Source organism: Necator americanus, chromosome I (assembly GCF_031761385.1).
Source record: "Necator americanus strain Aroian chromosome I, whole genome shotgun sequence".
Taxonomy (NCBI): domain Eukaryota; kingdom Metazoa; phylum Nematoda; class Chromadorea; order Rhabditida; family Ancylostomatidae; genus Necator; species Necator americanus.
Window position 1 is genome coordinate 24,740,960 of NC_087371.1, and position 25,192 is coordinate 24,766,151.

Genomic DNA, 25,192 nt, shown 5'->3' on the forward strand with positions numbered 1-25,192 from the left:
TGATACAAAAAAACCCTCAATTTTGTATAGATGTAGATAAGTTTCGATTTTGGAGAGTGCGTGTTCCATCTTCATCTTCAATTGTGTTCCGAAGATTTACATGGAACTCGCTATCTACTTTTGCCTCTTTGCAAATGTTTCCAAGTGAGAAATGACCATGCAACAATCGGAAGCTTATTATAAATGATTTTGGTTCATGATTTTGGCATACCCTCTATAAACACAATCGTCCATTGTATTCACAAATCAGTTTTTCGGTTGCCCGGCTCCATAGTGGTCGAAGTGAACTTAAATCGGTAGCTTATCAGTTAATTCTCAGTTCACAGGTGCTTCATTTTCAAATTACGACTTTTTTGTGGTAAATAACAAGCTCAAAGATGGAATCCAGGTAAAAGATGACCGTGAACTACATGCAAGCAGCTGCAACGGCTAAAGTTGGCACTTTCCTAAAATTACTTTTCCGATGGAGAGGAAGCGTCTGGAAAATAGTTTGGAAGGAACTTACAATTTTTCTTTTTCTTTACTTTAATCTCAGGTTAGTACCTTGCTGAAGGGAAAAAACGAATCAATTTAAAGAATGCTGGAGTCTGTTTGTTATATTCTTCCAGTTTTCTGTACCGATTTTTTCTAAAAGGGAACGACTTTGGTTCCACATTCGAAAGAGTTGTCCGACATTGCCGTTCACTTTCTCGCGAAGCTGCCACAGTTCTCTCTTTTGCAATGGGATTCTACGTCGCACAAATTTCTGACAGGATAGTTTCATTTGCCCCTTGTTTGGTTGCATGGGTAGGATTCATTTTAGATGGTGGAAGGTTTTTATGACAATTCCTTGGCCAGATAACCTCGGATTGCTAATGTGTTCATACATAAGGACAAGAAGTGATGAAAAAGATGCGGTATGCCGAAGCACTCCTATGATTTAGTGCAGTAGTGTTCCTGCTCTCAAGGAAACAGTAAAGAAGTATTTAATATGTGGTCATGAAGCTTTGTCACAAAACTATTAATTCATGTCAGAATATGCCGTTACTGAGCTATCTGTAGTCTCAAAAGCGAACAAAGACATTGTTTGTTCTGCCAATGCAAAGTGATCCTAAGAAACGAGTGAAAAGAGCACTGATTTTGTGAGTATTGATCGACGGCTCACACTTCCTGTTATTGGACCATTTTTGGACATCGTCCACTACATACATGACATACTCGTTTATTACATGGTCTGAATTCGACGGCAGATGTCTGCTATATCGTTGATGTGTAACCATGCTACATATGAACGGGCTTACTCTGTCACGTGTGTAGATATGTGTGTGGAACGAAGTCCAGAAAGCAGAAAGACGTCAGAAACGGCGTCAGAAAGCGAAAAGTCGGGGTGGGACGGATTCTTGCGGTGTCGAATTGCTCAATGAGCACCAACAAACGCTGAAAGGGGATTCCACAGCTTGTGTGGATTGTTGCGACGACGCCAGAACTTGGAATCAGCAGAACTATTACGCACCAGCATCGCGTGGTAATTCCAAGTGGTTTTGTCGTAAAGTAAATCTCCAATCCTTATCCCAAAGAGGAGGGGAACGAAAACTTCTGAACAGTCCGTTGAATCTTTTTATGGGAAGGATGTTTTTTCTTGCAGATCCTTTATTGTAAAAGACTGATATGTGAATGATACTAGAAATGAGAGTAGCCTTATCTCATCATAAAATTGCTGCAAATGAAGAACATTATCAACATCGAAGAAAGCCGTAGAAAACAGCTTTGTGACCGATGCTATGTATGATGCGATAACATTTCTTAGAAGAACTTATTCATGGCAGAACAGCCTCAACAAACCTCATTAAGGATAAAGGATAAAGAACAAAGTGTCTGTCGTTAATCAATCCGCTTGAGATGCGCATCACGTTCACTTCAAATCAGGATCTTTTGAGGTTTTACGAACTTGTAACTCGCCCATACAATGACTTGCGGAGACTAGGCGATGTGTCAAAACAGTGTTTTTGTCCTCTCAAACAAGCCTGTTACCAATTTATCAACCAACCGAAGGGGTGAAAAGCATGGTTAGCACTAGGTCGAATTCGAACCCCAGACAGCGTAACCTCTTACAGACTGCGCCACACCCGCCGCGCTAGATTTCAATATACATGTCAATTTTATGTGCTAGTTGATTACGAGTTTCCACAGTTTCCTTACATAAAACTAACACCTTGTGTATTAAATATTGTGTACGAATAAGAATGAACATAATCTGAGAGAAGAAACAAGACTGAAATGGAAACCGAATTTCTGAACTCCAGGAATTTTTGTTCAGAACACTGACCGCATTATTAGGAGAACAGTGATGAGATACTTCATACTATGCTATGTACTGGTTTTTCGAGACATCAGTGAGAGGATTAGACGGCGGTTTCCAACGTACAATCACCTGGTAAGAAACGTTTAATACGACCATAACATCTCGTTTAACCCCTTTAGCGCTTATGACGATATATGCGCCATAGAGTGCACTTTTTGTACAGGCGCTCGCCACTTAAGAGTTTAAACTTATCGGTAGGTCCCGACGTTAATGACAGAGGCGGAGAAAGAAAGAATCGAGGGAGAAGATATAAAACGGGTGTACTGGATGCCTATTGAGTGGGCCATGCAACTACTAAAAAAGTGTTATTCCCGACATCAAATTGATGAGTATCATTTCGCAGTGCTCTGCCAGGTAAAGTAAGCTGTTCTTATATTTTGGAATTTTCTCCATTCGTGCTTCCAGAACATTGCCAAGTATCGTGAAATGATGCACAACCTTCTTTCTTTCGACTGGATCAACGTTCCCCTTGTCTACACTCAGGTGATTTCTGATTTCTTCTCTCTATCTTACTGCATTTCTCTCTCTTATCACAATGTAGTCTGTAGTCTGTAGTTTAAAGAACACGAATCTGACGTGGTGAGGAAATTCGCAGGGAAAACTAGAAATGTGATTGTAGATTCTGGAGGATCTGAAGTGGTTTGGTTCATCTCTCTCTAATCGTCGAAAAAAAGCATTTGCTTTTAATATTACTTTCCATGTGCACTGAATTCTTGTTCGAGACCCATCTTTGCATTCGCATCACTTGCGCCGATAAATAATATGTTTGTGGCGGAAATCTGTAGAAGGCCCCTTATACCTATTCCCTCATCAACGAAAACGAACGAAAGAACAAAAGCTTAGAAGTCGAGGAAGTATCAAGTTCCAGATAACTTCCCTTCTTTTAGACTGGTAAGTGCATGTAGTAAATCCAAGTATGTGTTTTGATTTAGGTTGTGCACATTTGTATATTGGCTTATTTTGGCATTATATGTTTTGCGAACCAACCCATCAGAGAAGAAGTTCGTTGGTTTTCATGATAAGCAACACAAAGATCCACACTGGTTCTTGTTTTCTTTGTTTGAGGGGCGAAAGGCATGGATTCATGATTTTGTGATCCCAGGATACGCTATCTACGAATTTATCTTTTTTGTAGGATGGCTCAAAGTTGCACAGGTCAGTTGTTCAGCATCGCTGAAAATCTTTCTATAACGCTTGATTTTCAGGTAATGCTCAACCCATTTGGAATGGATGAAGATGATTTTGAGATAGATATGCTGGTTGAAAGAAACTTGCAGGTGACAATTTTTTCCGAATTCTCTTTCACGTTAAAGGCATCACTCCACAAATCTGCCGTGGCATGGATTTTCGTTGATACCTATATCGGGTCGTAGATTATGAATACAGGGGTGGTTCCGCTCATTTCGGCTTGCATCACTGTAAACAGACGGCTTCGGAATGCGGTCCTTTTCGACGTCCTCTATTGCAACGCGCCACCGTTGCATCCGGCCCCTCCGGCAATTCGTCGAAAATCCATTCGGACAGGGAGCTCATTTCATTTGACCGATATAAGTATACTCCAACAAAAACCCATAGCATGCCAGATTTGTGGGGTGATGCGTTTAAATGGATGAAGCGCACTTCCCAAGGCACTTTGTCAGATCGGTCCCTCTGTCAGATCGGACCAGAGATGAGACCATAATCATATCAAAACTTACACGCACGGTACATGCAGAACATGGGATCCAGCTGCCTAAATGTGGTTTGCATTGGGGGAAAAGGTGCTTAAAGTGGCTCAAACGTCTATAGGCTCATTTGTTAAGAGTGCGACCAAAAACCAGCAGATGGCAATTCTAGCCTAATGTGATAATGTGAAAGGCTCCGGAAGGCACATAACACCTTGCTGTTATACTGTTTCGTGAAGATGCGGTTTGTTCAACAATGCCAAAAGATTGCGCCGTCAGGCTGTCGAATGATCCATTCAACCTCCAGAACCATGGTGATAAAAAGAAGGAAATGGCACAGATCACCACACGTATGCAGCAGAGTGTTCGAAAGCGAGGAGTGAAATGGAGTCGGAGATTTGGATTTAATTGAGGTAGAAGTTGGAGATAATGTGATATGATGAATACGACTGTAAGGGAAATGGCATCAAGGAGCCATTGTAGAAGAGAGTTGTTTCATCCTCTAAAGCCTAAATGATGCGGGGAAGAGGTCCGGTTATTTTTGTACTTCATACATGGTAGAACTGAAACATGTTTGTAAGCTTCACATATTTGCTACTAGTGGTCGTACACTAATTATTCTAATTTTACATGTACATGCTTCCCAGTGTTCAGTGTTCGATCGTAGGGCAAAAAATCATGTAGAAAGAAGAAATGCGAAAAATCGGCATTACTGAGAGGTGAGACCAAAAAACAGCCGCACCTTACCCCAGCATGTCGTCAATTAGGCTAGCAACGTTGTATAAAGGCAACATACCACAAATTTGGCGTGGTGATGGAATCCGCAGGAGAAACTAGAAATGAGGTTGTAGATTTCGGAATTCGCGGTAGCTCCGTTCATTTCTCCTTTACTGAGTCTGAAGTCTAGTCTAACGGCCTAGAACGCAACTAAAATATTTTTTAAAAAATAAGCGTCGAGTTTGTGCATGCGCCGCATCCCAATTGCGAACGGTCAGAGCAAGATATTAAAGGCATCACCCCACGAATCTGGGGTGGTGCGGGTTTCACGTGGGTTATGTCTATACGGAGTCGTAGATTATGGAGGAGGGTGACTCCGTCCATTTCTTCCTAAAAAAAAACCCCAAGATACGGCTCCGGGAGTTCTGGCGCACTATTTTCTACAACGAGTTCGACCGGGCCGTTTTTTTTACGGCAATTAGGAAGAAATGGACGGAATCGCCCCCTCTCTTTAGTCTACGATCCCGTATGCGAATACTCCACCTGAAATCCGTACCACCTCAGATTCGTGGAGTGATGCCTTTAAAGTGAGGCAAATGCTGGAAAGATAGGCTGCTGAAAGGATCGAAACGTGTACATAGAGGCGCGTTCGAAAGTACCACTTCTTCCGCCTTCTTCTCTGCTAAAACCCCATTTGGATACGCTCGCCGGTTACCTGCACTTAAACTTTGACATGGTTATTGTTTCTTCCGTGGATCTGTTTCTGACCTGACAGAGCTTCCTGGTTAGAAAATGTTGAGAAAAGTTGGATACCTTCCAGGTCGGATATTCCTACGTGGACACTATGTACGACAGGCTACCTCCATTAGTATATGTTGGTGTAACTAGTCTTCCTCATACGAAGGTACTCTAGTTGTATATATTATGCCGTTATGAACGACCGGTGAAGGCCGGAATTTCAGAATTTTTTTAGTACTCGCATTAACTAGAAGTAATGTTTAAAATTTTGAACGAATGAGGAGCACTTTCTTGTCCTTTCTTTTGCAGATTCTGAAGATTCATTGTTATTAATATTTGATCTCTTTCAGAAATCTTCATACAGTAGTTCTTTTTTCCATTTTAATGAATAAAATAACAGAAAATTCATCTCACATTCATTTTTTGGTTCCTCAACAGGATCGAAATGATGTCTCTTCACACATCAAAAAAGTTCTTCTCATTTTTTTTCTAGAACCATGTGAATTTTATAATTGATGTGAACACCATCATTATCACCATCATTACGACGAAGATGCAGAAGCATCTTACATCACAATGTACATCTCTTCTGCGAAAAGAATCATATATGCCATGCCTTATATCACGACGGTATTTAGGATTTATATAACAGAAGAAGTTTTATATAAGGTATCAAGAGTAGCGGTGCACACAATTCTCGATAGTTTCAGTGTCACAGAGGACAATTATATAAAATACCAGTGTGAACGTCCGGCTAAAGCCGGACTTCAGACTTTCTGTGGAGTTTGCTTCGCTCGCCTTCACTGATTAACGAAAATTAATATTAGTGCCGTTTTCTACGAAATTGGACCTGTGCATTTTCAACAATCTTTCTTCCTTTTTTATATACTAAGGGTGAAAAATTTCATAGACATCTTCCTAAACGCGTCAGTTCTACATTTCGAGAACATTCGAACTTCAGCTTCAAACACTCCTTATCAGTATATTATAGACAAAATCTAAAAGAATCACGCGAAATATGGGTTTTTTCCTGTTTTCTATAAACAGTTATCAAAGAATGATGTTTTAACATAAAATGACGTGAAAGACATTATCCTACTGATAAAGATAACGTTCTACGTCAGATCACATAAACATCTTGCTACTATTTAAGCAGCCGCTTGCATGCGCGCTTCCACTTTCTGAGAACGGCATGCTACAAACTTGAGGCGAAAGAAGAAGGAAATAGGCACACGGAGTAGTCATAAAGGTGAAGAGCAAAGCGCCAAGTGGTTACGGCTATGAAACGGCTGCAACCATTTACCTCTTGCGTCATGCACACTAATTTATTGCGCTCCAATGACCGGGTCCACCGACGCCGGTGGACCCGTTGCACCCCCTTCCATAGGTATCTGGCGCCGGTGGACCCGTCCCACCCCCTTCTATAGGTATCTGGCGCCTGTGGACCCGTCACACCCCCTTCTATAGGTTTCTGGTGCCGATGGACCCGTCGCACCCTCTTCTATAGATATCTGGCGCCGGTGGATCCGTCGCACTCCATACCTATAGAAGGGGTGGGACGGGTCCACCGGCGCCAGATACCTATAGGAGGGGGTGCGACGGGCGCCAGAAAGCCATAATATGGGGTGCGACGGGTCCACCGGCGCCAGATACCTATGGAAGGGAGTGCGATGGGTCCAACGGCGTAAGATTGGTGCGCCGGCGCCAGAAACCTATGGAAGGGAGTGCGACGGGTCCAACAGCGTCAGATTGGTGCGCCGGCGCCAGAAACCTATGGAAGGTGGTGCGACGGGTCCACCGGCGCCAGATACCTACGGAAGGGAGTGCGACGGGTCCACCGGCGCCAGATACCTATGGAAGGGAGTGCGACGGGTTCAACAGCGTCAGATTGGTGCGCCGGCGCCAGAAACCTATGGAAGGTGGTGCGACGGGTCCACCGGCGCCAGATACCTATGGAAGGGGGTGCAACGGGTCCACCGGCGTCGGTGGACCCGGTCATTGGAGCGCAATAAATTAGTGTGCATGACGCAAGAGGTAAATGGTTGCAGCCGTTTCATAGCCGTAACCACTTGGCGCTTTGCTCTTCACCTTTATGACTACTCCGTGTGCCTATTTCCTTCTTCTTTCGCCTCAAGTTTGTAGCATGCCGTTTTCAGAAAGTGGAAGCGCGCATGCAAGCGGCTGCTTAAATAGTAGCAAGATGTTTATGTGATCTGACGTAGAACGTTATCTTTATCAGTAGGATAATGTCTTTCACGTCATTTTATGTTAAAACATCACTCTTTGATAACTGTTTATAGAAAACAGGAGGAAAACCCATATTTCGCGTGATTCTTTTAGATTTTGTCTATAATATACTGATAAGGAGTGTTTGAAGCTGAAGTTCGAATGTTCTCGAAATGTAGAACTGACGCGTTTAGGAAGATGTCTATGAAATTTTTCACCCTTAGTATATAAAAAAGGAAGAAAGATTGTTGGAGATGCACAAGTCCAATTTCGTAGAAAACGGCACTAATATTAATTTTCGTTAATCAGTGAAGGCGAGCGAAGCAAACTCCACAGACTTTCTGTGGAGTTTGTTCGTTCAGGTATGACATATATGATATTATAATGTATAATACATACATGTGTACTGTCCGTGAGCGTGACAAGTGAACTGGTTAAGAAGTCTAACCCAACAGTATTACATTCAGAATGACATAGGTATGGCGCAGACAGCATTCGCTCGCAAAAACCTCAATTTCATTAGTCCTCAGTTATCATATTCGTTTTTTGATGATACTACACTAAAATTCAGCACTAAATCGCGATCGTGATCCAGACCAACTATGGGGACGCAGTCTGCTTTTTTCATAATCGAAGCTAATGAAAAAAAAACCATAGGCAAATTTAGTGAACGAATATTTTTTAACATCTTTTAACCGTGTTCTTCCAATGTTTAAACGTCATTACTTATGACACGATGCTCAAATCAAGTGCAGTGCACTGTCTTCCGGTCAGTTGTGTGATATTTCAGGCATCTATGGCCTTGATATCAAAAGTTACTCCGATGGTTGGATCCGTAGCCAACGTTAAAGTACCGAGAGCAGAACAGAGAGTGATCAGCAAGGAGGATGTGGAATTGATTCGTAAACTAGTGGTAGGTGTTATATTTTTTTAAGGACACTCACGTGTCATGACTCCGGGCCAATGTTATTGAGGTGGAAATGGGCAGATTTGGTTAGAATTACCTGGATTATTTGTCCTTCCGTTGCCCTCCAGTTGTAGTTGGCTCAACCAGTTGATGGCTCCAGTTATGCTCTCATTCGGCTTTTTCACCGCCGAGCTCGGCAGTGACTTCTGCTACGGAAACGAACAACAGCACATCGTTTATGACTTAGTGTAACGAAAGTGACGATGTTATGATCTCAAGTCAAGTAAAAGATAGGATAGACTACGAGTATGAGCGAAGCCACGCTCAGTTTCTCCTAATCATCTAGAAACGGCGTTTTTGCTCGTTTTTTTTTCATGAGGCACGTCACAACATATACGCGCCGATTCTCTCAGCGCTCTATTCCTCGGTTTCACCTGAATAGGTCGCTAAAAATACTTAATTGATTACCCTCCGCTCACGGACGTGGCGGGTGTGCAAGAGCTGACGGGTTGTAGAGTGCATCGTAATAAAAAAAACAAAAAAAAAAGCTGTTTCCCACATAGTTTTTTTCAGAACGATTAAGGGAATTGCTACCACGATTCATTGCTGCAATTCGCGATGGCCCCACCTATAGTAGAATGTTTTTGATTTTCCTGGCTAGTGGCATTGTGCTTTACCATTGATGATCATTTACGTAATGTAAAGCATTTAATTAGACAAGCCTGCAGAGTACCGCCCAATCACATAAGGCCCTAACTTACTAACGCGATTTGTGCGAATGCCCACTAGTAATTAGAATGCGGTGTCGGAGTAGAACATGTCGTAACTCGACGCGAAGCGACCTCAGTGAATGCGTGCGGCAAACTCTTTCTGCGGGTTGCGGAAGATACTCCTGATCTTTTTTTTGCTTTTAATAGTTTTTCAACATTATCTTCGTATAATGGTGCACGACTAGTTTTACATATTCTTGGCGGAACCTTTTTTCCTACCCAGCTTTATTTTTTGTTTCGCTCAAAAAACGACTCTAAGAACTTACTTTGTAGTTGATTTTGATTAGTTTGATTTATGTGCTGTTCCATTTCTTCATGTGTAATTGCACGCCATTTTCATATTTCATAGAAATAATACGAAAAAAAGACGTTTTTGTAAGTTCAGAAATTCCTTCTGATTCCGCTGCATTTCCTCAAACCCCATATTTCGGAGAAATTTGATTTCTGCCCTGCTCTTTGTGTATCTGTGCTTAGTTACTCTTCTCTTAGGTTACATTGTGTGATTTTACTATGATTTCTATTACAACAAACACTAATCATGCACAATTACACCGATAATTGGGTCAGAAATTGAATTTCTACAAACCAAGATTTCAAAAGTATTTTAGGAGCAAAACAAACGGTAGAACTAGTCAAAAAAGGCCTTTTCGAGGCTACATGGGCCTGTTCATACATTATTATACGAAAAACTAATGAAAGGCAATAAAAACCAAAAGCAAGTGAGGTTCAGGCAGTTTTCTGCATTCTCTAGAGGTAGATCTGTGCACGTTTTCACCGAGGGCGTTTCGCGTCGTCACTTTACGTTTTACTCCAGCCGTACGTTTGCTGAGTGGATCCATTCCAAGCGCGAAAAGCACCGGGTGATGTCAGACTGTCAACTACTCATGGATCATGCGTTGCATAAGTAGAAGATCAGTGCCCATCACGTAATTATTTACAGGGACCCAAATTTGGCCGCCGATTCGCCGATTATGTAGCGCGCAATAGACAAGTCGAGAAAAATGAGGTACAGTAAATTGAAAGCGTCGAAAGAAAACCAAACCAAGAGTTGCACTAGACAGTTTTGAAAGAATTCATTTAAATATTCCTTTTTCCACTTTTTTCAGAAACGTGAGCAGGCAAGCGAGTCATTGAAAGGGACAACCATAACAACGACACCTGTTTCACAAGATGTCATTCATTTTCGCCCCAATTTCTAACTTTTGTAAAAAAAAGAGCATTCTTTCAGAGAAGGGATGGCTCCCGGAAAAGTCGAGCTGTATCACGCACTTGTATATCCCACGAAGCATCTAAAAAGGTTAAGGAGGATATGGTATGAGATCAAGTGAATCAAGTGCTTTGATCCATGAAATATAATGGACTCAATTCAGAATCCATGGATCGGAGATTTGGATGCTACACAGTCCAGTTCTGTTAGAAAACAGAAACCAACTCCGGAACCAAGCAGGATAAGAACAGTAAGGAATTGTGGATCGTTGTTGTATAGAGGATCCATCTACTAGTGAATCCACATACGTAACTCCCAAGGAAAAAAAAGGTTTCCTGTTCGGTCACAATGTTCATTAACGGGGCACAAATTTTGGCATGCATTAACTCATAGCAAGGAAAAGTAAAAAAACGGTGGCCAAAAATCCCTCGAAGGTTTTTTTTTTCGATTTTTGCAGTCATTAAGAAACAACCAGATTAAAAAAGTTTAGAATCTAAAGGGATTACTCTAGCATTTATCTAGATTTTTGCAATAAATTAGAATGAATCTAGGAGGGCTTGAAAGCGGCGAAAGACGTCAATGATCATGATCTTACTGAAAACCTTGCCTTTGAAGAGTAAACGTGTGCAGAAATAGGCAGTTGACGCACACGAAAAAGGAGGGAGGCGTAGTGAGCGTTTTGCTCTTTCCAGATCTTTCCTTTTGCAGTCAATAAAATGACGATGCGATGAATCGGAAAACTCACACGGAAAGTTGAAAAATTTGAAAAAATGGACTTTTAAGGAGGACTGCAACATCATTGGAAGAAGCGCATTGCGATAGTTCCAGTTATGATGGAACTCCGCTTTTTGAAGAGAAGAACAGACTTTTTCTTAAAGGCATCACCCCGTGCACAAGGCTGGCGCGCTCCAATCGAACTCGTTTTGGAAAACAGCGCCCCGGAACGTTCTAAGCCGCATCTTCCGAGCCATTTTTTTACGGCAATTAGGAAGAAATGAACGGAACCACCCTTCTCCCCATAATCTAAGACCCCGTATAGGTATAACTCACCTGAAACTCGCACCACCCCAGATTCGTGGGGTGATGCCTTCAAGCAAAATAAGTATTGCTACCTGGTTCACTTTGTCGCTCAATTTCTCAGTCCGACATAGTTTTTGAGAGCAAAGACACTTCAAGTTGCAGTTTTCCTAACTAATTAGATCGTGCCCGGAGTTTACTGAGCGGTGCCAGGTATCATGCCACATATTTTCCCAACAAGAACGCTACGTACTGCACTAGCAGTGCCTCATTCGCGTGGTGCGAAGTGGTACGCAGTGGCTCATGGAAGACGTGAAGGACGACTAACCATAGGATCAGGATTATCATTACTGTACTACATTGTACCATTACATTACATTACTATTACTGTACCCAGTTAATTCTGAATGTATTTCTGCATTTTACAACTGCGGAATGTACTGGGCACTTCGACAGTTGCAACATCATTAAAGGCAGCGCCTCACGAAACTGACGTAGTTGGGAAAGGTGTAGGAAAATCTAGAAGTCGAGGTGTAGATTTCGAGTACAAGCGTGGCGCCGCTCAGTTCCTTCTAATCGTCCTAAAAAAAAAGCTGCATCGAAAACTTTATTTGTTCCTACGAGACACGTGAGAACGCTCCACTCCTATGTAGACGATGAGTCCACGAGCGGTCAGCGATTAATAAGGTTTCCTCACCAACCTATTCAAGTAAAGCCAATGAACCACGCTACTGAGAGGACCTTGCTGTAGACGGCGCTCGATTCAGAACTTTCGGCTTCAACTGCAATTGTGTTTCTCATTTTATTCTTGGTTTGTGGATGTTTGCCGACGATTGTCCTAGCTGCGAATATTTGCCTCGAATATTTTTCGAATTGGAAACATCCCGTTAAACCGAAGTGTGCTGCAAAAATGATTGTTGACAAAATTCATCTCAAATCCTAGGTAAAAGTATATTCTTTCGAGTTTTGTAAAAACGAAAAAACCGTACATCGTTCCCAATTAAGACTTCCGAATTGTTTTTCTGGTGCACCTACTGTCCTATTTCTTGCATAGTTCTTGTAGACTAATGTGGTTATAATTGTGAGAGATACATAAGTTGGCCAAAACAGTCATGACCGTTCCGTTCTGAAGTGATTCGAATACTTTTTAAAGTAGGTGAAAGCGAGAAGTAATGGTGTCTTTTATTCCAGCAATGAGGTTTTGTACAGTGTGGATGTTTTCAGTCGTGATCAATTGCATTGAAATTGATCGAATAGAGAATTAATCCCAGATGTTGAACAAAAGTTGCGGAAATCTGACGGTTTACCTTTATAAAGCCGGCAAATTTCTGGAATTCTTCTTGTAGCTTGGATCTGGTTTAGTAGTCTAACAGCCAAGAAGTAGGAGGGTAGTGTAGCGGTAATGGTACGTCAATCGATTTCCTAGTACTCCAGCAATACAACTTCGCAATATTAGTGCAAAGCAAATTGGTAATGAACGTAGTGACGTTGAATGCACAACAATTAGTAACCCGACGATAGATATCTTAAGAAAAACTTTGTTATAGAACAAAAGCAGATATATCAGCATCTTCACTGGTTTGTTAATACTCCAAGGAAATTGGTACAAATCTTAGACGTTTGACCGATTTCAACCAACTTGGCGGGTAGCAATCAAAACCAATCTATCTATCTATTTATGGGGAAGTTACAGCGAAAAAGAAACTTACAGCCTAGTAATAAGGGTAAAAGGGATTTCAAATACTCTTGTTTGCACCCATTTACCCAACGATGCAACTTGCTACGAGTAGCAGAACGATGACAATCCGCAATTACATCAGTTAGATAGCGGAAGTTGGAAGTTGGACGACGACGGAATTGCGCGCGTTCAAGCGCGTAGAGAGTTGCTTTGTAGGGAGCGACCGGTGCGATCAAACTTTTTGTAACCTTTTTTCTGAATTACTATGCGAATTGGGCGTGATCACACTCATAGTCGTGAACCACACCGTTAACCATCCATTCGTGAAAAGATTCCAAGATCGTCAATCTCGTAATATGTTCCCTTTAAAGGCATCACCCCACGAATCTGAGGTGGTGCGGATTTCAGGTGGAGTATTCGTATACGGGATAGGAGACTATGGAGAGGGGGGTGATTCGGTCCAATTTCTTCTTAACTGCCGTAAAAAACGGACCGAAAGATGCGGCGCCGCACAAGGCTGGCGCGCTCCAGTCGAACTCCTTGTAGAAAATAGTGCACCAGAACGCCTGAAGCCGTATCATCCGGGCCGTTTTTTTACGGCAGTTAGGGAGAAATGGACGGAATAACCCTTCTCTCCATAATCTACGATCCCGTATACGAATGCTCCACCTGAAATCCGTACCACCTCAGATTCGTGGAGTGATGCCTTTAAGGGCATTGTAGTCCATTCGACGACAATGTTTCATGTATTGGGTTGGGGAGCAACTTCGTAGCGTTCTTATCAAGGAGATTCATTTTATGAATCTTATATATATATATATATATATATATATATATATATATAATGAATCGTTTTATGTTCACAGTTCATTTTTTCGGCCAATTCACGACTTGTTTGGCGACCGTTCTCCTTCAAAGGTGCGGTTAGGCGCTCTTCGTCAAAGTCAGAAGGTCTTCCGCAATTAAGCGAGTCGTGGACGTTAAAGTCGCCATTTTTGAACTTTGCAAACCATTTCCGTGCTGTAGATTCGCCTGCGACACCTTCTACGTATACGTTGCAAATGTTCCGGGCTGCTTCAGCAGCTTTTTGGCATCGATGAAAAGCGAAGAAGAGCAGGTGTCGAAAGTGTTGATTTTTACCTCCCGGATACTCCATTTCTAAGCCTAAAAAGTAGTTAAAAATCAAATTACTCAAAAAGACAATTAACACAGTTTTGTAGAGCAGAAAGAGTTCTATCGAATGAATATTATAAACTTTGTCAAACAGCAAAAAATCGGTGTAAAACAAAGAAAATATAAAATAGAAAGATTTGCTGAGTTTGGAGAGATGACAAACATCCATTGAACACCAGCGTCTTCGCCCCCCATGGTGGACGTTGGAGTCACTCGATGGAAGGTACCATAGTCAAACAGACGACATTATCGTCAAGAAAGGGTTTTGCCAGACGGAATTCGCTGTTTTACCAAAATTCTATACGGGTTCGGACCATCACCTCTTTCGAGAAAAGTTTATTCCTAAGACATGGACCTGCACACGATATTTGCTTAAAAGTGTTCTGTTCCACTCGGGTGAAATGAGAATCCAGAGTTTCGCTCCAAGTTAACCATGGATAATAAGGGGCGCGGACGTATTCGGACAGAAAAATTACATGAGTATGATACGAGATATTTTTCAAGTGCAAGGGTTGGACAAAGCCGTAAATATCGCGGCTGCGTTCCACAAGGTATAGATCAAAAGCCGGAAGGTTCGATCGTCTGGTCTATTCACGAAGTCGTTCCAAAGAAAATGCGATGCTCTTTTGTTTCTGGGTTCGACAAAGAACACAAGCAGCTCTCTCATGCGGCATAGAGGAATAATATTTTACATTGGTCTGTTTGAAATCGAAGACCAATGAATGCGCATGTAATACATAGAGGGAAGGGGGGGAGGAGATTTCTCTTTGAGTGATCTATGATCCACAAATACAATTTCTCAGGGGTTCTCAACATTGTGTTGCATTATTCTGGACAAACACTCATCCTGTTTCTCACGAAGTCAACACTGTTCACAATTATATCTCCATACCTTCTCATGCAACACTACAGGGGGCTCCAAGCAAGAACTCAACACCGAGGACATAAGTGGACGTCTCAGCAGGACGTACCGATGTTAGAAGTGCACAGTCCTCTTGTTTTTCTTTCGCACCGCGTCGTTCCTTGTATCTTAATAAAAACGTTCTCATGGGCTCCTACTGATCTCTTTATAATAAGTTGATCTAAAAATCTTGCACCAGGTTTCGCACTTTTTTCAAACAACTATGACTTTACTGCTCATAGATGTTAGTTAACAAAATAATAACCACCCTGATTCCTTATGTATGTCCAACGCTTCACTAGACTATCAATTCCAGGAGTTCACATCTCTGGCAGCTGCGAGTCGAAGACACCCGGGATCTCACTTTCCAGGTTTTTCTAATAATCGAATGTTTTCTCTGAGATTTAGCTCCAGTGCCCAAAACAAATGGTAGTCAGCAGGGGCCGAGTCAGGAGAATGACCAGGGTGCGGTAGAAAAAGAAAATAGCCAAGATTGGTAGGGAACTTCTGCCGCACCCTGGTTATTCTCCTGACTTGGCACCTGTGAGTACCATTTGTTTTGGGCAGTGTATCTTCACCTTAGAGAAAACATTCGATTATTAAAAACACCTGGAAACTGAGCTTTTGCGTGTCTTTGACTCGCATCCGCCAATATTCTGGACTCCTGGTATTGACAGTCTAGTAAAAGGTTGATTTTAATGACTAGCATCTGTTAGCAATATTGTTGTAATTGTTTAAAATTTGTTGTAAGATTTTTGGACCAACCCAATACAATTCGAGTCATTTATCTAATCAGCATCAATCTTCGTGATCAGACTCTCCAATTCGTTTGATTTGCCCAACCAACAGCAAAAGCTCACAACAAGCCTTTCTGTGCTCTCTACGTCTTTCATTCATAATTCAAGATCCCAAGTTTGTTCAATTAACCGAAAATTGGTGAAATCAAATGTTGTTATGTTCGTTACATGTAAATAATCCTCAAAACCTTTTTAGTACTAAACTTATAAATATCAAATACCCATAACATCACAAAAAAATATTTCGTATAATTTCAGTTTTATTTTTCATCTAAATACGTGCATCTTACCTTGACGAGAAATTACCTACGACTTATCCTCATTATATTACTTTCCTATGACTCACAGTTTCCTTCTTTCAGGTGCTATCAACGCAGCGCTCCAAAGAAGATCTCTCAGGAGACTATCTGGCAGTATGTTTATTTTTCTTTCAAGCCTATTTGATAATTAGACGGCATGCAAAAGCTGTTTAACCTCATGATCAAAACAGCGTTTCTCCAAATGTTGTAGGGTTACCAAGTGGTTTGAAGTGTGGATCTACGTTTTGAGTTTATCGGAAATCAATTGTATTTAAATTTCAGAGAGCTCGGTCGTTACAACCTGCTCCTACGCCCTCTTTTCCTTACAGTAACAATGTCGTTGGACCTCCAGATGCGAATGTTTCGAAGCCAACACCGTTCTTAGGTGAGTAGATTCCGTTTCCTAAACAGTCTTGAGGCGTGAAATGAACGCCGGCAAATGTAGGTGTATATCCATGGTAAAACAATAATATTATGAAAATCATTGTGAGCAGCGACTGAACATGTGCAGCAATTTTTCCGTGTCGACTTGGCAATCTTGTCGTTAAATTTTGTCCTCCTGAAAAATTCCAGACTTGATCCGCTTTTTGAAGGGAACGGATCCTAAGATTGCATGCATCTAGTTGTAGTAATTGTAATCCACGTCTAAGAACTTGATCGAAATTTGTCGCATACCAGCGGGCGAACGCATTTACATAGAGCGTTGTTTCAGTCAGGTAAAAACTATCTAATTCGTACTGCACCACGGCTAGTATAGCGCAACTGATAAAAAGTTCGGTTGCAACTGCACAATCGACAGTGCAGAACCCTACTAGTCCTGTCATATCTTTCAGCCCCCCATGTCGATGTTTTAATGCAAGACTTGTCTGAGAGAATAAAAATCTGAGAATGGTACACCGGTTAGTCTTCGCCAACCGCTCTATTCTTTACCAGTCTGAACGTCCGGCTAACGCCGGACGTTCAGACTGGAATAGAGAATAATAGAATAGTTTCGGTAAAGAATAGTTCAGACTGGTAAAAGAATAGAGCGGTTTCCGTTTCTTGAAGAGGGCATGTTACTAAGTTCAGGCAATGGTGCAAGAAAATAGATTACAGGTTACGGAGGTTAAAAGCAACGCGCGCTGTTGTCAGTGCTATTAAACGGTTGCAACGTCTCATTCAGCTTTTACGACATGCAGATGAAGTTATTCCGCACGAACCTGACGCTCCGGGACCCGTCCTACCAATTTTTTTTGCTTTGTGGCGTCCAATTCGACGCCTGCGGACCAGTTCCACCCCTTTTTTGGAATTTCGTTTCTCTCTCACGCATACACATACACATACACATACACACACGTGACAGAATAAGACCGTTATTATATTGGAGTGAAAACAACATGCAGCACGTACGCAATTGCGAACGCGGCTTCTCTCGCGGGGAGCGAAGCGGCTAGGAGCGTGGTGAAACCTTTGCTGGCACCACCCATCGCTGCAGTTTGTGACGGTCCCAACTCGGCTCCAAGTGCTGCCTCCACAGCGCCGTTTCGAGCGCATACGCAAATGCACCGCAACTACACTCGTGATTCATGTCGTTTTGACCCGACTATATATAGCATGATTCTTTTTGACAAGCGCGGCTGAGTTCGTAGCGAGAAGATACTGAATCGCTCGTATGTGGCTGCAGGAACATCACTTCTGAAACCCCTGAAACGCCTAGATCCATCGGAGGCAAATTAGAATCTAGCACAAAAATCACGAATTCTTGACCGTAGCTGTAGCGCAGCGCCGGTGCTAAAGTTACAGTAAAATTTAAATGCAAACATTTAGAATTTGAACGCCATGCAAACATTTACAAGAGTTCGTTTTTAATGTGTCTTTCTTCCGCGCTCGAAGCCGGATCTGCTTTAAAAAAATACTTTCACTTGTACCGCTGTTACTCGTTGCTCTTTGATCAGGTCGATCGGATGGGGAGTATACTTCCATTTTCCCGTTCTTGTGTACAAACCCGAGACCGTCTCTTTTTACGATGAACATTTTTTCTTTGGAATACCTCGTGATAAAATCTGATCACTTGGTCGGCGCACTTCTGCATTGCGTTTAATACCGTGAGGAACTCACTTGTCTAACTCGTCGTTGAAAATAAAATCACATTTCAGCTTTCCTTCTGAAACACGGTATCTTCTATCAATTGCGTAACTCCTAGCATCACCATTTACTGGCGCGTTCAATGATGCTGAATACTCCTCCGAGGGTCAAAGCAACAAGACGGTGGTGCTAAATGAGTTAGCAGTTAGCACGGGGTCGAACGTTATTACTCTTGCTCACTGCATCCTCAATGTTCATATATCTTCCTCAAGCTGCTCGTTACCTCTTGCTGGTTGTTCATCAAGTTTATTTTCCAACTGACATAAATACACAATGGGAACATTCGAGTGTATATTCGCTCCGCTGAGCGTGAATATGGGAGGAAGGGATTCGTTAGTCATAGATGTCACAATGTCTGAGGACTGAAGATGAATCAGTTTAGCCCTCTTCTTTAGTCTAGCATTTTTTCCTCCTGAATTGTGCTTGATTTTATAAGAACGACGTAGAGGTGAACGAATTAGTTGTGACTGTTGGTCATCTTTCATTTCCATGTCCCTATTCAAATTCACACCTCTCAGAGCTATTAGCCACAGTGCTTAGTTGACTTACGTTCGACTTAGGCGGCCTAATATTATCGCCTGAATTGCAATTGACAGCATCTTCGCCGAAGTGAAAGGGAATTGAAGATGATTTTCTGTAGCCTCTCTCAACGGCGATGCAAAATATTGATATTCTTCACGTGTCATTCACCGGTGCACCAAAGCATAAGCGATGAGAGTTGGCACCAAATATTTGGTTAGGAAGTTGAATGTAGGACATGCCTTGCCGCATCTCTGCTGTATATCACACTTATACTTTCCCGCGATTATAACAACATCGTTGGCGTACTCGAGATCGGTGAAGTGGCACTCTGATGGTGCTAAGACGATGTTGGCAAGACACTGACCGACTGTTCTTCACATGTTCATCACACGTCATCAGTGGCGAAGTTGGACGGAAACACTGCTCGGTGCGAAGCGTGTTGAAAAGAAGGCGTCAGTAAAGCGAGTCGAAAGCGGCTTTAAAATCCAAGGACTAAATGAATTGGGTCCGAATATCGTGGCCACATTTCGATCATTCTCCTAACGATGAGCAAGTGGTCAATCATGGATCGGATAGGAAAGGAGCTGTCTTGCTCGTTGTTTAACAAGCCGATCTTGGAAAATCTGCTCCAGAACCTTGTACATAACAAGCAGCAGTGCTGTTCCTAGTTACTGTTTGGGTTTCATGACAGATAGCTTCTTTTGGAGGGAAATTATGATATGGTGTCTCCACGAGTCCAGTTTCCTTTCGTCTATCAGTATTGATCTGATGATCTGCTCCGAATGGAGGTGGAGACTTCCGCATTTCTCACTAACTCCATCATTTCCACCACACTTCCCTTTCTTCATTTTCATCTACAAACCATAATATCCGACACGGACGGTGTTTAATTGCTGACCACGATGAATATTGGCCGTTGATTATGTTCGAGTTTAGAAGCTGATGGGGCTTGCCGGTTCAGCAGGATGCTAAAGTGATCCTTACAAATTGGCACATTTACTTCACCGACAACATTGGCAGTGTTAACGACAAGCCTTGCCGTTATACTAACTATTTTAGTAAAGCTTAAGATTAGCGCCGATTCTTTCTCTCTTATGCCTTTTCAAACGCCTTCCCTCTTGACGTCCATTCGCTTTCGCGGACATGTTGCGAACGAGGATGAGTACGCAACACCTTTCTCAAACGTTTTTTCTAATTGAAATCGTCAGTCCTGTAGACGGCAAATACAGAATCATGTTTGGGTTTGGTCTCCGCAGATGTCAAAGGCAAACTTCTTCGGAGTTTCAAAAGAGGGTGTTTTCCTTCCAGCATCGAACATGAATAGACACACCTTGGCCGATTTTTGGAACCATTCGGTTTCTCCAGTGGAATCATATCTTGAAGCAGAGAAGAACTGAATGATGGTCAGAGTCGAATGCGACGATTCAAACAGCTCTAAATTTCCGAACTCCTGATTGAGAAATGTTCCCCGTTATTACACGGTTAACAAAGTTTGAGAGTTCCTATCTTCGCTTACGCTGCTCCTCAGGCGCGTTTAGTTTATTCGGCAAAGTTTGACCCTTGCGTAAACTAATAACATCGATGATTCCTCTTAGACGTGGAAGGTTAACAGTTTGAGGCGCATTGAATCTTTGGTAGCAATCATTCATTTCGTCACTCTGAACAGACGAACACTATTGAGTGATCCTAAACTGTGATACCATAACAAAATGGTGAAATGGACCGCAATCACTGGCAGTGATTGCGGTCCATTTCAACATTTTGTTATGGTATCCTACAGGTCTAGTTTAGAAGGTTTTTCTTCTTCTGGGTCAATTTTGGCATTAAAATCACCAACAATCAATTTAGAAGAACTGTAGAGAGTGCAGGTTTTCAAATTAGAAATGCGTTCTTGAGCAGTCCTTTGGCCAGGATTCGGAGTGGAAATTTGAACATTAAATTGCTTTCATGGTTCTCTACTATTATGCATTAAGAAAAACAGTTTAGCAGAAGAATATGACAGGAACGAAGGAATAAATTTCATTTTCGAACACAACTCTTGTTTCAGATCCCTCCTTCCAAAATAAAAATATCGATATGAAGAAAGAAAAGCCAACAGAAAAGTCAAAATCAAAGAGCGACATTATCAAAGGATTGAAAAGTACACAAAGAACAATGGAGAAATCTTATATCAGAGAAGATAATGAGGGCGTTTCCAAGTCGACCGAACGCAAAAATAAAATTGGAGATGCGTGGAAAAGCAGAAAATCGGCGAAATTGGTGCAGCTGAATGAGAATATAAATGAGAAAAAGCAAAAGCGGAAGGAGGAGCATGCAGGAGCATCGAGTTCTGCGTCTATGCATGTTGGATCGAGTAAGAAACCTCAAAAGAACTCACGTACAAAAAGAAACGAACATAAAAGTGCAAAGGAAAAATAAGCAAAGATAAGAATAAGGTGATGGTTGAAGTTATTTTATACTGCACTGAGGCTTTAAACATTAAATTAATCTGACGTAGTTTTAACCGGAGATGAGAGATAATAGAATTTCCTGTAATAAATTTCTTATGCTATCTGGAATTTCGTTTCCCACACAATCCAGCAACAGAATAGCCCCAGTGGAAATCTGAAGTCCGGCGTTAGCCATTCTTCGCCTTCGGATCCTTGCCTTCAGCGATCAATAAAAACTTAAGAAAGAAAGAAAAGTTGAAATTTTCTTTAGATTTCTGTAATAAAATTAAAATTGTTTTCCTCTAACAACGCTTTTGTCACTCTCTTCATCAGAAATAAAAGAAAACATAAAGAAAATTCTCCTTGCTCCTGGCATCAGTACTACATTAAAAGAATATTCATACCTGATTTTACATTTGTATTTCTTCTGGTACCACTAATATTTGGAAACGTAGTTCGAGATATTATATTTTTTTAAAATTACATCTGATCGCACAAACCACTAACTATTATTTGACCAGCTATCCGCATTCTCCTATATACGTCAATGTGAAGTGCTGATCATGTAGTTGTTGCGGGCATGGAACTGTTGACGACGTCCCATTTACTTTCTTTTAGAACTTTAGATTTATTTTCCTTTAGAACTTTAGATTTATTTTAAAAAATCGCTTCTAATTATTGAGTAGGTGCAACAACCACGCTCATTCCAATTTCTTGCGCTAGTGAACCAATCTCATTCCATCAACATCAGCTCTGACTACTTTCGTTCCTTATGCTTCAACATCAAGCTACGAAGAAGAAGAAGAAGTCGAAGCCTTCTATGTGAACCTGGAGAAGTTCTACAGAAAAGATCAGACCTTCAACAAAAAGTAAAAGGTTTCGCCTGACAGATGGCGCTGTTGTACCAAAGTTTTGTACGGGATCAAACCACCGCCTTTTTCGAGGAAGATTCTCTTTCACACATAGAAGAGGATAACCCGAAATGTCCACAAAGTGAACTCCAAGTACCATCAACGACTGGGAACATAGCGTGGAAGCGCGATTAAAAGGAAGAAGAAACAGACGACGTTCTCACGGCAAGGGAACTGGCGATTTCGAAATACCATGAGAATGCGGGTCAGATAAGAGAGCCCACGAGGAAAGGCAAAGGTCGTACTCAAGGCAAGGGATCCAGGATTTCGAAATATTATGAGAATACGGACCGGTATATAAGCCGGAGATCGACATCGCACTGTCTCCGCGCTTTCCCTCTGACTCTCTTCATCTCATCATTACTCGTAGTAGGCTTTTTTGTGGTTTTTGTGTTTATTTGTATCCATATTTTTTGTTGTAATCTCGTGTGTATGTTTAATTACAAGTTACAGGTCCATGTTTGGGGACCCGAATCAAGGAAATAAATATTCGCTGCACAGCCATGCTTCCTTGAAACAGTTCGCTTCGCTAGTCAGCTTTTGGGAAGATACCGCAATGGACAACATCGACAGCGAATATGAACGCCTTGTACAACATCTTCGCGGCTGTACGAGGAAAGTAAAGTGCCCCTGCATCTCACATTTATCGACTTGAAGAAAGTCTTCGATTCACTTGAGATTTAAGCAGTCATGGAGGCATAGAGCAACCAAGGCGCCCCTACCCCATACATAAAAAAATACTTTGTTAGTTATAAGGCAACTTCACAACCAAAATTTTCCCACTCTACAGTAATATCACGATCGGCTTCAAGAGAGGTTCGACAGTGTGACAAAATCTCAGCCAAAATGTTCGGTGACTTCGAAAACGCAAGGGTAGAATGGGATAACATGAGAGTGAATGTTAAATGTCGGCAGTTGAAAGATCTTCGATTCGCTGATGACATCGTTCTGATAACATCGAACATCAATCAGATCGAAAAATTTTGGCTGAATTTGATCAAACGTGTTAAAAGATTGGTCTTCAGCTGAACCTGGACAAGACGATGTCCATGAGATACCGATGGGTTTCTGAGGCCCCATTTACGCTCATCGGAACGAATATATCCAAATGTTCCAGCTATGTATATCTAGATCGGGAGGTTAATTTGATGAACGGCCCGACCTCCGAGCTGGATAGAAAGCAAAAAGCGGCTTGGGAAACACATAAGAACATCGAAGATGTAGCAAAGAGGACTAAGAGCATCCGTCTCCGTGCTCACTTATTCAACCGTTCTTTCTTCTTTGACCTATGCTTCGGAAACCTGGACGTTTCGCAAGCTTGAGGAAAATGCGATCGGCGTAATACAACGCTCAATTGAAAGGATGATGCTAGGAATGTCCCGTTTAACGCAAGCAAAGGAGAGTATCCTAAGTTCAACTTTACGTCATCGATCGGAGATAAGAGATGTTGCCGCATACGCCAAGGAATGTAAATTCAGGAGGGTCGAACAAGTGATGTGTTTCAACAATGATCGTTGGATCAGAGCTGTTAGCAACTGGATACCACGCGACATCGAAAACACTGCAGGAACACTGCCGACCCGACAATCACATCTCTTCACGAAAGTTATTAAAGAAAACTACTATGCTTCCTCGCGAGAAGAGAAGCCACTGGGCAATCGTTGCGCGGTGGGAAAAATGGTAGTACTACTGGCGCCCGCTCGGGAAAATCGATGAACAACGGGATCACAGGTGATAAAGGTGATTCCCCGATCTCCTGCAATAGCTGCGCAAGACTACTAACATGACTTCATCTCTTCCTCGAAGAGGCTTGCTCCGAAAGAGTTTCTAATGAAGAACGCAGAAATTTCAAGTCCCTCAAATAGTACATATCAATTCAATAGTATCGATATTCGCTTTCCGCGAAGACGACCTTTTCTGCATCACATGCTATATCAATGACTACACTCACCTAGACTGCGTATAGACTATAGATATAGACTGCGTATCATATCAATGACCACAGTACCAAGTGTTTGCATTACGTGCTATCTTAACTTTTACAGTAGCTTTTTTTTAAAATACGTACTGTATTATAAAGTTCCAGTTAAAGTTTGTAAGCTACTCGTAGTAAAAACGACTCATGCATATGTTGAACTATGCATTTCATACTGGTTTTCGTTCACCGTAAGGGCGCAAATTTTGGAGAGGCAAGTGTTTTGTTTCAAAAAAAAAAACTTTTGTTTTTGTTTTTAAGAGAAATGAAGTTCTTTCAATTCACCATCCAAAAAAACTATTTTCTGGTTCTGGTTGCAATGCATTGGGGTGACGGCAGTTGATATAAAAATACCTAAGGAAAAAAACATACCTAAGAAAGTTAGTAACTAATAAGTTGTGAGAATATGTCGTGAGCTTTTTTTTAAACTGAAGAATGCACACAGAAATTGAGAGTATTTTTAAATTTCAAATATCGTTGTTCAATAGAGAATTCCACATTCTACAAGATTTTAGAGGAATTGTTTTCTGATTTTTTCTAATTCCATTGTTTCTTGTTTTCTCGAATCTTTGAAATGGAGTGTCAAGCTTACAAAAACGGAGTGTTTTTTGCAACTAGTCGAGGTAATCTCACAAGTCGCTAAAGCTACTTGTGAGATTTGTGTTGTGCACTGAGGGGATGAAATGAGGCATGAAAAATTGAAGAGGAAGAACGAAAAAGACCTGGAAAACTTGAGGGGAACACAAATGAAGGCAAGGAGAAACAAGCAATAAGAGGCATAGAAATACTAACGAAC

The 25,192-nt window shown here is 41.6% G+C and overlaps 1 protein-coding gene across 2 annotated transcripts; it reads left to right on the forward strand.

Annotated features, from left to right (window-relative positions):
• Positions 1–410: 410 nt before the first annotated feature.
• Positions 411–21,499, forward strand: RB195_006761 (uncharacterized protein; the record flags this gene model as incomplete). Of its 2 annotated transcripts, XM_064180028.1 has the most annotated exons (18): positions 411–535; positions 609–772; positions 838–896; positions 2,297–2,413; positions 2,540–2,695; positions 2,747–2,824; positions 3,274–3,342; positions 3,407–3,496; positions 3,547–3,618; positions 5,543–5,626; positions 8,477–8,599; positions 10,304–10,369; positions 10,470–10,535; positions 10,592–10,675; positions 10,734–10,820; positions 16,499–16,549; positions 16,718–16,820; positions 21,129–21,499. In XM_064180028.1, the coding sequence occupies 18 exons, from the start codon at positions 411–413 to the stop codon at positions 21,497–21,499; spliced, it is 1,965 nt and encodes a 654-aa protein (XP_064036931.1). The 2 variants fall into 2 exon arrangements, with proteins under 2 accessions (XP_064036931.1, XP_064036932.1); XM_064180027.1 differs by lacking the exons at positions 411–535; positions 609–772 and having other exon boundaries at positions 783–896.
• Between the last annotated feature and the right edge of the window lie 3,693 nt (positions 21,500–25,192).